This window comes from Aristolochia californica, unplaced genomic scaffold (genome assembly GCF_029961685.1).
Source record: "Aristolochia californica isolate CCGP_79_NKW_82.1479 unplaced genomic scaffold, dmAriCali1.0.hap1 SCAF_11, whole genome shotgun sequence".
NCBI lineage: Eukaryota > Viridiplantae > Streptophyta > Magnoliopsida > Piperales > Aristolochiaceae > Aristolochia > Aristolochia californica.
In genome coordinates, this window is record NW_027181782.1 from 27,090,073 (window position 1) to 27,104,857 (window position 14,785).

Below are 14,785 nucleotides of genomic sequence, written 5' to 3' on the forward strand. Positions count from 1 at the left end.
CCTGGATAATTGACTCAGGAGCCTCCGAGCATCTTACAAGTAGCAAAAATTTATTACATTCTCTATCTCCGAGTCTTTCACACAAGTTTGTTACCATAGCTGACGGTTCTCAAACCAAAGTCCAAGGGAAAGGTTCCACTTCTGTCACACCATCACTTCCGCTCACTGATATTTTTTTCGTTCCTACTTTCCCTTTGAATCTATTATCTGTTAGTCAATTGACAAAATATTTTAATTGCTCTGTTACCTTCTCACCCACTTCATGTGTCTTTTAGGATCTTATAACGAAGCAGGTGATTGGTGGAGGCATGAACAAGGGGGGCTTTACTACTTGGACATGCCAAAAATGAATATGGTTTCCACTACTGAAAATGAGACACGGTTATGGCACAATCGGTTGGGACATCCATCTGCACAGTCTCTTAATTATATGTTTCCTTTTCTTAAAGTAAGGTTAGAATTTCATTGTGAGGTTTGTCAATTGAGTAAACATCAAAGGAGTACATACTCTCCTCGTCCAAAAGTCTAAAGTGTTACTCCATTTTCTTTAATTCATACTGATGTTTGGGGGCCCTTGAGTGTCTCCAACATTTCTCAAGCAAAATACTTTATTACATTTATTGATGATTTCACTCGCACAACTTGGTTGTTTATATTTAAGGAGCGTTCTGAGATACCATTTATTTTTAAGTCATTTCATGCTATGGAACTCACACAATTTGGTCAGAAAATAAAAATTCTTCGGTCTGATTATGCCAAAGAATATGTTTCCAAAGACCTTGACTCTTTTTGTCAAGAAAATGGCATTATCCATCAAACATCATGCGCCTACACTCTTCAACAAAATGGTGTAGCCGAACGGAAGAATCGTCATATTCTTGAGGTAGCTCGAGGTTTATTATATGCCATGAAAGTTTCATACTTTTATTGGCTTCATGCAGTCCTTACAGCTAAATAGTCTACCATTTACCGTTCTTGGTAATAAATCTCCTTACTCTAGATTATTAAAAAATGATGATATGCTTTCACTACCTTTGAAAGTCTTCGGATGTCAATGTTTTGTTCATAATTCATTTTCTAGACACAACAAACTTGATCCTAAATCTATCAAGTGAATCTTTTTGGGATACTCTCGCCCACAAAAGGGTTTTGTTTGTTATAGTCCTACTCTTCATCGTTTATTTGTGTCTAGGGATGTAACATTTTTTTGAAGACATCTTCATTTTATTCTGATAATGCTCCTCCTGGTCTGTCCTCAGTACCAAGTTCCCTTTGACTGGTTGTGCCTCGTGATACAGAGATTATTTAACCCCCAGAGCAAGTGGCCGATACCACACCTACCGAGTTAACAGATCCAACAGAGGTAAGTCCTTCACCACCAGTTATTTTTGGCCCTTAATATGATACTCGTCCTATTGCTATAAGGAAAGAACCTAGATCATGCATTAGACCTTCTACTTCTCATCCCATTTCAAATTTTGTCTCATCATCGCCTCTCACCTTTATGTTGTCAGTTTCTTTCTTCTATTGTCTCCATATCTGTTCCACAGTCCTATCAGGAGGCTTTACAACATCCAGGTTGGAAGACAACAATGGATGAAGAAATGAAGGCCCTTAATGACAATCATACATGGTCATTTGCCCCTCTTCCAACAGATAAAAAACCCGTTGGTCGCAAGTGGGTTTACACTGTCAAACATAATCCGGATGGGTCAATTGCACGACTAAAGGCTCGACTGGTTGCCAAATGTTATACTCAGTGCTATGGAATTGATTATGAAGAAACCTTCTCTCTAGTGGCAAAAATGAACTCGGTACGTATATTATTATCTCTGGCGGCCAATTCATCATGGCCGATATATCAACTTGATGTGAAAAATGCATTTCTTAATGGTGATATTAAAGAAGAAATTTACATGCAACAACCACCTGGGTATGTGGTTGAGGGGAGTCAGTATGCCGCCTAAAAAAATCTTTATATGGTCTAAAGCTGTCCCGTCGGGCATGGTTTGGGCTAGCTTTTATAGATGTTCTAGAGATCACTTAGTATTTATTGAAAATACACCGAGAGGTAAGGTGATTCTGGCTGTATATGTTGATGATATTATTTTAACTGGGAGTGATTCCGAAGGCATCCAGAAAACAAAGGAGAAAATATGTGTTGAATTCAAGACGAAGGATTTTGGACTATTCAAATATTTTTTGGGTATTGAAGTATTACAATCCAGACATGGGATTGTGCTATCCCAAAGGAAGTATGCCCTTGATCTACTAGAGGAGACAGGAATGATGGGGTGCAAACCAGCAGACATTCCTATGGACTCAAATACAAATTTATGTGGAGGCACTGGAGAAAATGTAGATATTGGGAAATATCAAAGACTTGTGAGACAACTTATTTACTTGTGTGTAACAAGGCCGGATATTTTATGTGCAGTAAGTGTGGTAAGTCAATACATGCACAAGCCACAACTTAGTAATTGGCAAGTACTTGAAAGAATACTACGATATCTGAATGGAGCTCTAGGAAGAGGGCTTCTCTATAAAAACCATGGTCACTTCAACATTGAAGGATTCTTAGATGCAGATTGGACCGGATCCCCGGATGACAGAAAATCTACTTCGGGATTTTGTACGATGGTTGAAGGGAATTTGGTTACATAGAAAAGCAAGAAGCAAAATGTAGTAGCATGGTCTAGTGCAGAAGCAGAATACAGAGTCATGGCACACACTGTTAGTGAACTCATATGGATAAGATCTCTTCTCACTGTATTGGGATTCTACAAAGAAGCTCCAATAGATTTATACTGTGACAATCAAACAATAATACACATTATATTGAATCGAGTCTTCCACGAAAGAACAAAGCATATTGAAGTGGACTGCCATTTTATACGAGAAAAGTTCCAAGCAGGTTTCTTATCTCTGAAGCATATATCATCACAAAGTCAAGTTTCAGATATTCTCACCAAGTCGGTCACTCACAAGATTATGTCTACCATATGCAGCAAGCTGGGCATTTATGATGTCTTCTCACTCCCAGCTTGAGGGGGAGTGTTACAATGTGGGACCTATCATGGTGCTCGAGCTGGTGGGACCCACCATGAGGACGTGGGACACCAAGAAGAGTCCTCACCAAAGCAAGCACGAGTTAAGGAATTACGAAGCACAAGCAAAAATGAGTTAGAAGACTTGAAGATCAAGTGGACCCACAAATATCTCACGAGCTGGCAACCTTATCAAGATAAGCTAGAAGCTCATGAGGGACCCACAAGGATAAGGCCACTAGCTGGCCTCCCTTATATTCACATGAATGAAGAAAGAGTTCTAGTTCAACTCATATTAGTCTTCTAGTAGATTGGTTTGAATAGACTTATCTTAGAGAGTTAGAGTTGGAATGTAATTAGGATGGAAAGGCTAATTGTATAAGGACTCTCTTCCTCTACTATAAATAGAGGTATTGTAATTCGGAATTAATCAAGTTACACATCTCCTTCTTGAGTTAATCTCTCTCTCTCTCTCTTTGCTTGGCGCCACCTCTCTTTTCTCTTTTATTTTTTCTTCTCTCTACCCGAGAGCTCTTCTTCCCTTTTCTTCTTTTTTTCTTTCTTCTTTCTCTTGCTCGGAATTATGTTATGGACTCCATAGCATCTAGAGAGGATAGATTGGGGTTAATTGCAATTTCAAGTCATTAGGGTTTAATTTCAATTTCAATTCATTAGGGATTTATTTGTAATTTGTTGAACTTATGGCCTTTGGCATGTTTTCCCTAATTCCCTATATAGGGACGTGAGATGAATGAAGGAAGGTAAGCATTAAATCAATTAGTTGTAATCAGGTCGGATTCTCCCCTCTGAGGTCTAGGTCGGATTCTCCCTTTGAGGTCCAGGGTTGAGCTCCCTTCGAAGGCTTAAAACATCACAACAATCCTCCTTATTCATCGTCTTCTTTGCATGTTAGATCCGGGGCGTAACATCTTGGTATCAGAGTGGGAACACGATGTGCCACGAAGACCCATGGTTGGCGATGCACAGGCAAATTGGAGAAATGGCTGGAGCAGGCATTGCAGCGGAAGAGGTACAGAAATGGCGGGCCTCTTGGGTGAAGTATTGGCTATCAACGGAGTATCGAGAGGCATTCGCTCGAGAAGCAGTCTCGGACAGGAAAACAGACCACCGCCCTGAAAAATCAAACACGGCGTCCTGTTTACCAGCCGAAGTACCTGCGGAAGAGTCGGGGGCGACCTCAAATCCGGATGCACACCACCACGACTCACGGCGAGTGGAACCCCATCCAGATCTGCAAAAGGAAAATCTTCCGGTGACTATTTCGACCGGGACATCAGACGGCGGCGACCCCAAATCGTGCACATCAGAGGGGTTTTTCCCCACCCCTGTCTCCCACGAAGCCATACACCTTCCACCGGCGACGCAAACCACGACACTAGCTGAACTGGCAGTTTATGGGGCACAAATTCCGCCGGAACGGGCCGACGAGCGCCAGCCATATTCGTCACATCAATGCAGGTTTGCCTTTCGCCATTGGACACGGAGGAGGCTCCGGCGACGCCATCGGAAACAAATCCGGTGGGCTCTGGGTTCCGGATTCTCATTCTCAGCCTCAATCTTGCCCTCGGAAGCCCAGCGGGGAACCATATCCAACGAAATTTGGGGTAAGATTGTGAAACGCCATCTAATTTTAGTTCAAATAGGTGGTTCCATGAGGTTGAAGGGCCTCCAATGTGCTGAGCAACAGCAACGCTGCTCGGAAATTGGTAACGAAGTTCTCTGTTTCGGGAAGCAACAAACCAGTGCCCAAATGAGGGAATTTCGGCTTGGGTATATGTAAGTCGAGATAAAAATTTTGGGAGGATGCCGAGTTCCATTAAATTTTTTTTTTTGGGTACCTCTGAATTTTTTCTGGAGGCTTGGTTGTTCTGCTGCTGCGCACAGCACCAGTGCGTCTATTCGTTGTCCACTTGAGAATGTGAAGCTCTTTCATTTTTCAATTGCTGAGACCAGTGTGCATGTCTCAAATTTATTTGTGCTTTATGTGATGATGAAATTTTTTTGGGGAAGGGTCTATTTCGCTGTTGATGAGCACAGTGGCTTGGGTAAAGTTTCAACACATGCTATTCTCTATGCTCAGCGAATCATCGTTGGACAGGAGCATGGAGTGAATGGTTTTCTTGTGCAACTACGAAGTTTGGAAATTCAATCCCCTCTTCCAGGTAGTACAATTGGTGATATGGGGATGCAATTTGGAAATGGAGCTTACAATACCATGGATAATGGTATCCTGCGGGTTGATCATGTGCGATTACCAAGAGATCAGATGTTGACATGTGTTTTGCAAGCCACACAAGCAGGGCAGTGTGTTCAATCACATTTTCCAAAACAGTTTATTTATGGGAACTGCAGGAGTGATGTTCAATTTTCTGTCCAGCATGAGCAGCAGCTGGATTGTAGTGGTGGCTACCTGCAGTTGTTACGCAGGGATGGGGATCAAAAGAACTTTGGTGGAGAGCCTCCATACAGCATTATGTTTGGACCTGACATAGGTGACTATCGCACTAAGCTTCATGCGATCTTGACCCGTGATGAGACGCACCACTTGCGAGATGAGGTTTTCAATTTCTCTCCAGATGATCTATTAACAAAATCCTTTTCAAAGACCAGTATCAATGTGCCAGAAAGTCCAAATTTTCCACGTCAATCAGTGCTAAAGTCTCTCCTCCCCCAGCAAGACTCCTCATTGATTGCTGAAAACATTGAAAGCTTGCTCCAAAGTGAAATAAGGGACTTCTGCCTCTGTTGTGCTAGGCTGGCGTCTCCAGAAAGGGCCTTCCGAGAATTATCCGCAACAGTGTATAGCTGTCCAGAAGGTGGTTTGGCGGGACCAATCCGCTGTGAGTGTCTACTGGGAGTGGAGATAATGCCACTTTTCTTCCTGTGGATGCATGCAGATGAAGCTAAAACTGTCATCCTGGTTGTTGAACGAGTTTGCATGATTCTCAAGCTAACATGGATCCAGCAGACTCAATATGTTGAACGTTTGGGGGACGCATCTTTACCAGTTTGCAAGTGGTTCGAAGGAGTGCAGTTCAAGGGGGCTGGTTATAGCCATTGTGCAGCAAGTGAGCTTGGAAGCATTCCTGCACAGGCAAGGAAGGAGAAAAGTCTGATGGGTTCTTTTGCAAATGTTGCTGCAACTCCCAAGGATGTTTATCCAGCACTACCTGCAAAGAAGCTTAACAGGGCAGCAGAGACAGCACTTGAGACACAGGTTACGACCTTGGCCGGTCTTCAAATTGACTCAGCTTCATACTTACAGAATGCGTTACAAGTGAATGTTGTCACTCTGAGAACAGAGGTCTTTCATTCCCTTCAATCTGTGCTTCCCATTTTCCAAAGTCATTTGGGGGCACTGCTGTTTCTTATTTCTGCTTCCCAGGAAATTGTGAACCTACTACAAGTGAATGGAATACCAACAAGTGTGGAGGTTGGATTCCGTAGTCTGTTGGAATCTCTGAATTTCTGCAAGGTTGGGCAGCTCCTGAAATGCCCCAGGTGGCCCCTCTGGGTTATTGGCCGTGAATCCAACTATACAGTGCAATTGGCCCTGCATATCTCCGTGCACGATGTAAATGAATTGGAACAACGGGAATCTCTAATCAGGAGGGCGTTTGCTGCACAAGATCAAAGTGGTGACGGAGGTTTCATTAGTGTTGAGGGCCTCCACCAAGTCCTCACAAAAGCAAAGATAAATTTGCCCGTTGACCAGCTTGACCGTTTGTGCAGTTCAGGGTTCATTGTCTGTAATGACTTTTGGCAGGTATTATTGGAGGTAGAGAGAAGCTTGGGAGGTTTAAAGGATTCCGCAAATGCGATGGGGAGGAAGCAGACATGCCCCTGCTCAACCTGTTGCGTTTGCTCTAATGGCACTATGATCACAACAACTGCCAACTCTTGCTCCAGTTTCCATGGTGGTAATTGTCTCCATGGCTCCATGCCGCTCCTCAGCTGCCAAAATGCAATGATGCTGCTGTTCGGGAATGGACACTCAAATACCCTACCTCCAAGTGAGGTGATTGTGTTGTGATTGACCTTAGAAGGAAAAATAAAAAATAAAAAAAATTGTTTTTGCTCCTCTGGTTTGATGCTCGAGTTTTGAGTCCAAAGGATTGCCTTCGATCTCGCGGTTGACACTGGTGCATGCATGGATCCAGACGTCGGCACGGGCAAGTAAACCTACGTTCGAGCTTGAGGGCAAGCTCGTTCTCTAGGAGGGGAGTGATGTTATGGACTCCATAGCATCTAGAGAGGATAGATTGGGGTTAATTGCAATTTCAAGTCATAAGGGGTTTAATTTCAATTTCAATTCATTAGGGATTTATTTGTAATTTGTTGAACTTATGGCCTTTGGCATGTTTTCCCTAATTCCCTATATAGGGACGTGAGATGAATGAAGGAAGGTAAGCATTAAATCAATTAGTTGTAATCAGGTCGGATTCTCCCTTTGAGGTCCAGGGTTGAGCTCCCTTCGAAGGCTCAAAACATCACAACAATCCTCCTTATTCATCGTCTTCTTCACGTGTTAGATCCGGGGTGTAACAAATTATGGAAAAGGGATCCTAAATTCAACACATATTTATAATATCATCGTTGGTCGAACCTCCGATGGTTCAGCTAGTTAAAATTGTTAAACTGGATCCAATTGGTACACTGGGTCTACGACAGGGTTGGGTTTAAAAACTTCTGCTGGATTGGAAATTAAATAATCTTTTAGTATTAAGTGATATCTCCCATTTGAGATGGCTTTATCGCATTTTTGTAAAATCATGATGCGATCTTGGACCTGTAGTTATTGTTGACATCAGAAAATTTCCAGCATTCTTTTGCTGGTGTATGGGGCAATCTCTATTTCTCTGTCAATTGATTTTGTTTATATTAATTTAACATATGTGCATTCACTCTCTATGTATTTCTAGTGAATTTGAACTCGATTCCATTAGAAGTCATGTTCACACCTGGAGTCTACTTGGATATTTATATTAGTGTCATCGTTAATAGAACCCCTATTAATAGAATCACTTTCATGGTTGTTGATAGAATCCTGACATACAATTTCCCTTTATCATTGAGATATGTTTGCCCATAATTTTTGTTATGATATCAAAATTGTTAAGTTGTGAAGTCTAATTAACGCCTTACGTAGAGTTAGCACGCGGATCGACCTTTGCGGTAAGGTCTCCGTGGGGGTTGGAAGGGGGTGGAGAGCCCCCAAAAGGTCCACGATATATTGATTGTTATTTCATTAAGGATAGTTTGGGAATTTCACTCTTGTATTTCCGTTGCCCTAGTTTTCTCTTTATATTTTGGCGGTGTCGTTATTAGGGTTATGATCGAGGATCATGTATTGAGCAAGAGAGGTTAGGGAAAAATCACAGCGAGAAAATGATGTGTGCGATTTTCTCTTGTAAACTTCTTGATCATAGTGAATGATTGTAGAGGCGGAAGGACAGAATGTAGTCTCACTTTGAGGCAAACCTGTATAAACATTGTGTGTTCGTGCTTGATTGTTTTTTCTTCTGCAATTATTATTGCTCTCGTTAGTATTGAATTAGGGTGTCTAATTCCTAACAAAAATATCTCCCTAAAATTTCTCCAAGACCCCTGAGTAAGGTTCCTCGTTGTATGCTTCTGGTGTATGTACTTATTTTTGTTGCGGATATCTAGTTTGTGGTTCATTATTTTTCTAGTTTTCAGGTCATGCTTTGACGATTTAACAAAAATTGTGTTGTGAGCCTTCTCTTATTGTACACATGCATTATTTGCATACTATTCTTCTCCTTCTAAGTGCTACTAAACTATATGAGTTTGGTGGCCCTCGTTACATTTTCAGTTTGAGGATCTGTGAACTGATATCCTTGTGAAGTTTGCCCTCTGATAATCTGTAGTGTTTAATGTTTCATTTGTTCTTGCTGAGCGACTCTTTTTTGTTTTTATCAGGTCATGGCAATTGGAACTCTTGCACTATGCTACAACAACGTGCAAGTTTTTAGAGGAGTGGTAAAAATGAGGCGTGGTAAGAGGCCTGTCTGTAGGCATGTCTTTCTTGGTTGCAACAGTTGAAGGCATGCTATGTAGAGTTCAGCTTTATTTAATTATTTAATCACTGGTATTATGTTATTACTAAAACTGTTTATTATGTTCTTGATACTATTTTTTAATTCATCATTTTCTATTCAGGTCTTTCTGCTAAAGTAATTGATTACACAAGGACAATGTCTGATGTGTATGGTGCTTTCTATGATTTTTCTTACATTCTCCAATCCAAGGTGACTCTATATTAACCTAGAGTTTTTTACCTCTTCTTTCTACTGCATTCATGTTAGTATCAAGGTTAAAAGATCAAGCCAAAACCTGGACCTTGGTCAATGGCCATAAGACAGTCTAGAAGCTAGAATTTGATTGTGAACAAATTCAGTGAATAAAGCAAAGAAAAATTGAAGAAGAAGACGAAATCTGAGGTAGAGGTGCCAAAAAAAGAATTCCGACAGCTAAGAAAAGAACCCAATAACTATAGGCTTTCTAGTGGTGGACTTTACTAAGACAAACAACTACAAAAAGATGTATACTACTATACGCTGTCCATAATATAACCTTCTATAAGAAGGCAATTGTTGACTTAAGAGATGGTAGTTGTTGATTTTTCAATAGTTGAATCTCCAATACTACGAAGATACTAAAAGTAAGATTCCTGAGGTGTGTTTTCTGTATCCTCGAGTAAGTTTTCCAAATAATATTTCTTCTATGCTTTGCATCAATCTGTGAAGGGACTTGTCCTTGAGTTGAAAGTCTCATCTTCCTCCAAAAGTATCTACAAGGAATATGGCTTCAACTTGTAGCCACTGTATTAATCTTCTCTTTTACTCTTTTTTTAGTGAAATGATTATTTTAGTAGAAGATGAAAAACTTACAAACTAGAATTAAAGGAGCGATCCTTTTATAAAAAAGGGTGTTGACTTCTAGGGTCAACACATAAACACAAAAGATCTCAAGGGAAGGGGAGAAGAGATGAACTCTAATTCTTGGGAGAGAGGAGGGAAGAAACCAAGAAAGAGAAACAGGAGGAAAAGGAAGAGAGGTGTAAGGATGAATTTGAGCCAAGGGGAAAATGCTTGAATGCTCTACTCCATGCCTTAAGGCTGTATTTATAGTTGAGGGAAGGTTTTTACAATGACTACAATGCTCTTAGGGCTAAATGCTTGAAAAAGAAAAAGACATTAGAGAAAATACACCAGCTTGCATAATTATAATTCTATGTCATCTCTATGGAAGTTCTCCTTATTTACTAGCTATGCCACCCCTACATAGGTGGGTGTCTTTTAACAAAGGGATTGAAGAGAGGCTCTGTTTTTAGCAAGAGAATTAGCAAGGGAGTTAGCTGATCTCAAGATATGTGTTCAAAACTATTGAAAAAGGGAAATAATGTCAAAAATTTGATGAAGGAGAGTCTAGTGTCGCCAAGGGGGGTAGATATAGAAGAATACCAACTGATGACAACCTGTGAATCTCCTTCAATAATGAGGAGTCCACTGAGATAGGCTCTAAAGATGGAGAGGCACTGAAGGAGGGCAAAAAGTTTGGCTTCGGTAGAGTCAGCAGTTCCTATTGGACCTGAGTAGGTGATGAGGGAACGACCCTCAGCATCACGAATGGATCCATATCCCGCAATGCCTGGGTTACCACGGGCACTGCCCTCAAAGTTCAACTTCAAAAGTCCTTGAGGAGGAGACCAGGCTTGGTTGATGGGCGGCTGGCGGACATGCTGGTAACGGCTGTCCAATTGAAGCGCAGGGAGGAACCAATCATACAGTCACCTTTAGCAGTCACCAATTTCGAAAGTAATTCTCCTTCAGTGCTCAGCAATGGCCTCTTATATGTCAGATATGATGCTTGTAATTTCTTATGGACTTCACATTGAATTCTCTGAAGATGAGAAATCATATCTACTAGCATGTGGAACTGCAGCTACAAGAGCACAATTTTATTTCTTAGGATCATTCTCTATCTGACTTGGTTAGTTTGCAAAGATGCAATTAACAACTCCACTCTAGAATTTGTTGCTTTTGAAAAAATACTTGAATTTAGTTTAGTAACTAGCAACTTCTGTAAACTGCTTACAGATTTATTTGATTTTTGGCACCCCATGCAAACAAACTATTATAGAAAAACAAGCACCTTTTGAAGCTCTGTAGTGCTACACGGCTTGAAGCTTGCCAAAACTGAATGAATGGATCTGTGTTTTTGGGAAATCTGCACCAAAATACGTCCTCAACTGTGTCTGAAGTACCTCAACTATAGGTAAAGGTAAGTAATCCTACATTAGTAGCATGACCTTATGAAACCTGACAAGTATGATTCTTATCAACTTTGTGAAACACTCTTCTTAGGCCACAAATAACCGTTAGCAAAAAAATTCAAAGTTTATTCCCTACCAAAGTGCCCATATATATAAATCCTGTCAAACCAACAATTTGTACATTCAGACAAGTAGCTTTATAAAAAAAAAAAAAAAAAAAAAAAAGATTAAGTAGCTGTTGTACAATATGTAGTCATTTGGAGAACATTATCAAGAATAGGACAAACTTAGTGATCATTAGCATAAAGATGATTGGTGTGTGAAAACCCAAGACCTTGATTTGCATGGTAGCAAGGAAAAAGCTCTTAGACCGAGTGCATCTGTTAGTTTGTTCTCAGATCCTGATTTGTGCTTCAAGAGATAGACAGCCCATTTGTAATGCCAAAGTGATCATTGGAAGAGGTTAACATGGAATAAGGGTCCGCTCTTGATGATAAATAGATTGGATGAAAAGAAACAGACTGATAATATATCTATACCCATGTCAGTTTAATAGAGTCACTGATCAGTCAAAAATTAAATCAGATAATCCAAGATCAGAAAATATTTCATCAGATCAATGGTTTTTTAGCCTTTTTTTACTTTTATCAAAAGGTTAACTATGTTGTATTATAATTAGCTCCAAACATTGATTTATTCACATTGTGTTTTGGGAGTCTTGTTACACTGGAACTGAATAATGTTGGTGATGGCTGCAGATTGATGCCAATGATCCTAATGCAAGAAAAACTAGGGACCGAGTGGAAAAAATACAGGAAGTATGTCGAGCATCTGGGTTGCTAAGTAAAAGGTCTGTGACGGTTTATTACTTTCCGTCAATTCTTGAGTTCTGTTTTTTTTAATCAAATAGTTATAGTTTTATTGCTAAATACTATTGTTTGTCAGGTTCAAGTGCATGACCTTACGTCTAAAACATACAAGACTTATAGAGTAACCAAGTTTACTCAGAAAAAAAAGTAGTGACTTCATTATGCTATTTCATTTTGTGTGATGTTATGTTTTTGTGTTTGGTAGGAAATGTTACATTGAAGAGAGCAAGCCGACCTATAATTCAGTAATGGTGGGTCTCTGCCTTACCCAGTTCCTTCTTTATTTTATATCCTGGCTAATTGTTTATAGCATGAATGCAGATTATCGTGATTATCCTTCTCCTAGCATTCCTTTTTGGGTTCCTTTCGACAAAATGATTCGTGTTTACTTTGTGGTACGTTGGTCTTACTTCCTTCAGCTGAAAACCTACTTAACTAAATAATCATATATAACACAAGGGATGCAATTCCTTGGACCAAATGGTAGTCTTGCTTCGAGGTCAAAGAATATGAATATCCTCTTCTGGAGTCATTCGTAAGGAATCTTATACCAATAGGATAAGAGGGAGAGGCCCTAACATTCTAGAAGAATGGGGAAAAAATTGCTCTAGAATGTCATCACTCCCCAACTCCACAACTTGTAGCCAGAAAATTTAGGTTAATCAAATCTTTATATCTATTAATACTTAAATTTTGCATGTAATATATATACTTTCTGTTGAGAAAGATTCTGCTTCTAAAACTCAACAACCATGGAATTTACTTGAGAATGTATCAAGTCCTCTGCTGCTGTGCTTTTTTATCTGTTGCAGAATTGTGAGGGAAAGAAATTTTAGGAACTATTAAATTGTACACATAAAATGTTGTATTGATGGAACCCAGATTTAATTTTGTTGTCTAAGCCACTGCCTATATGAGCATGTAAAAGAATAGTTCCACCCTCATGCACAGGACCTTTCTTTACCACTTACATGTTACTTCCTAGAATGAGCAATCTAAAGTTGATTTGTATTCCACCAGGGCTGGAACACTGAGCAAAGAAGAAATCTATCAATTTTTGGCAGAGGTATTAGCTGGATTTGTTGCACTCATTAGATGTGTTTTACCTCTTTTTCCTTGTATCTTTGGGGATAACTGATCCGTATGTCTGATATCTATGCAGTGACTGGCATTCTAATATTCTAATCTTTATTGAATTCCAACACAAGTCCGGGAGTCAAAAAACAACATTTGTTTCCTTGAAAGAAATGACATTTATTTTAAAATCTTTGCACCTTGAAGTGTAGTTCCATATTACTGCAGTTTGAAGTGGAGGTTGATTTTGACCATTGGGTGGAAGCTAGTTGTGGAAGTTCGTTGATGAAATCACTCTCCAACTTGGAATGAACTATTTGGGAAGTTCAATTCCCATATATTTTGGTCATAAATTTTCTAATTAAGATTCATCGAATTCACCACCGATAATGTAACTTTATACCGACAGAGGGGACTTATTTATCATTATTCTGTACAATCATTCTTGTCCATGCTAAAAGCTTTGGTTTTGTTTCATGGGTGATGGTTCTATTAAAAATTGTGTTTAGTAGTCTTTGTTACGATTCACAGCAAAGACTGTTGATAAAAGCTGGTAAGTACTCCCAAAAAAGTATATTCTATAAGGGTGCGGCGACGGACAAGTTTATTCCATATTCTGGTGGAAGATGGTAAAACCTTGGTTCACAGACTATTAAATCTATCATGGGATTGCAGGTGTTTGTGTGAAGTTTGCCAGAGCAAAGAAAAGGACGTCTGCGAAGTTTCTCTGAATGTGTGTTTGTTCTAATGAATTGAAAGTAAGGGAAAACTTATCATAATGAAAATAAGATTTAGAAAAAAAATTAAAATGAAAGCAATAAAAAGAAAAAAAAAAGGTGGGAAGGCCATGAATGAGTTGTTGTTTGCCATTAGAACTACAAATCTTTTATGAAAAAGTTGTAGATAGGGCTATGCTTGAAGTTGTGGATAGAGCATAAATTGTGATAACATATTATTAGTCACGTTCATTTCTGATGTTAGATTACTTCTTCAAACTTTGGAGACTTCATAAGTATGTTTTTTGGCTAAAATATGTGAAGTTGTGACTGTGTAGATGGAGTATTGCATATTCTAAATATATCGTATTTTATATTTTATCATGCACAAGTATTTTTTATTGAGTTTTTGACTTTGATAATTTTGGGTTTAAATTGTTTAGGCGAATGTGATATTATTATAAAGACATCACCCCTCAGATTTTTTTCCGTGGGGCAATTTAGGAACAAGAAAATTTATAGTATTGTTATGTGTGTAGTCTAAGATAATTATCAATATTGTGATGTATCCCTCCAAATTGAAGAAAAGTTAAGACATTTGCAATTTTCACCAAATGGGTTGTTACTTGTCAAACCAAATTACTGAGTTGACGTTCAATGTGCCATTTTTGTAAATATTATACATATTTATAGATAAATATATTTTAGATTTATTGGACGACACGGTCGATATGATACCATTTAATTTTTAATTAATAA

General features: G+C 39.3%; 1 protein-coding gene across 2 annotated transcripts in view; it reads left to right on the plus strand.

Moving 5' to 3' along the window:
* The window catches only part of LOC137944698 (squalene synthase 8-like), a 65,906-nt gene extending 52,157 nt beyond the window's left edge, over nucleotides 1-13,749 (plus strand). Inside the window, exons 10-16 of one of the 2 annotated variants that reach the window (XR_011110839.1) lie at nucleotides 9,012-9,087; nucleotides 9,252-9,340; nucleotides 12,126-12,217; nucleotides 12,442-12,487; nucleotides 12,558-12,631; nucleotides 13,257-13,302; nucleotides 13,399-13,441. Coding sequence is in view for 1 of the 2 variants with exons in the window: in XM_068790418.1 (XP_068646519.1) it covers nucleotides 9,012-9,087; nucleotides 9,252-9,340; nucleotides 12,126-12,217; nucleotides 12,442-12,487; nucleotides 13,257-13,302; nucleotides 13,399-13,421 (372 nt within the window). In the remaining variant the exon portion in view is untranslated. Of the gene's footprint in view, nucleotides 1-9,011; nucleotides 9,088-9,251; nucleotides 9,341-12,125; nucleotides 12,218-12,441; nucleotides 12,488-12,557; nucleotides 12,632-13,256; nucleotides 13,303-13,398 lie in introns of both variants that reach the window. The other variant, XM_068790418.1, reaches the window with a different exon arrangement.
* The last annotated feature ends 1,036 nt before the right edge of the window (nucleotides 13,750-14,785 follow it).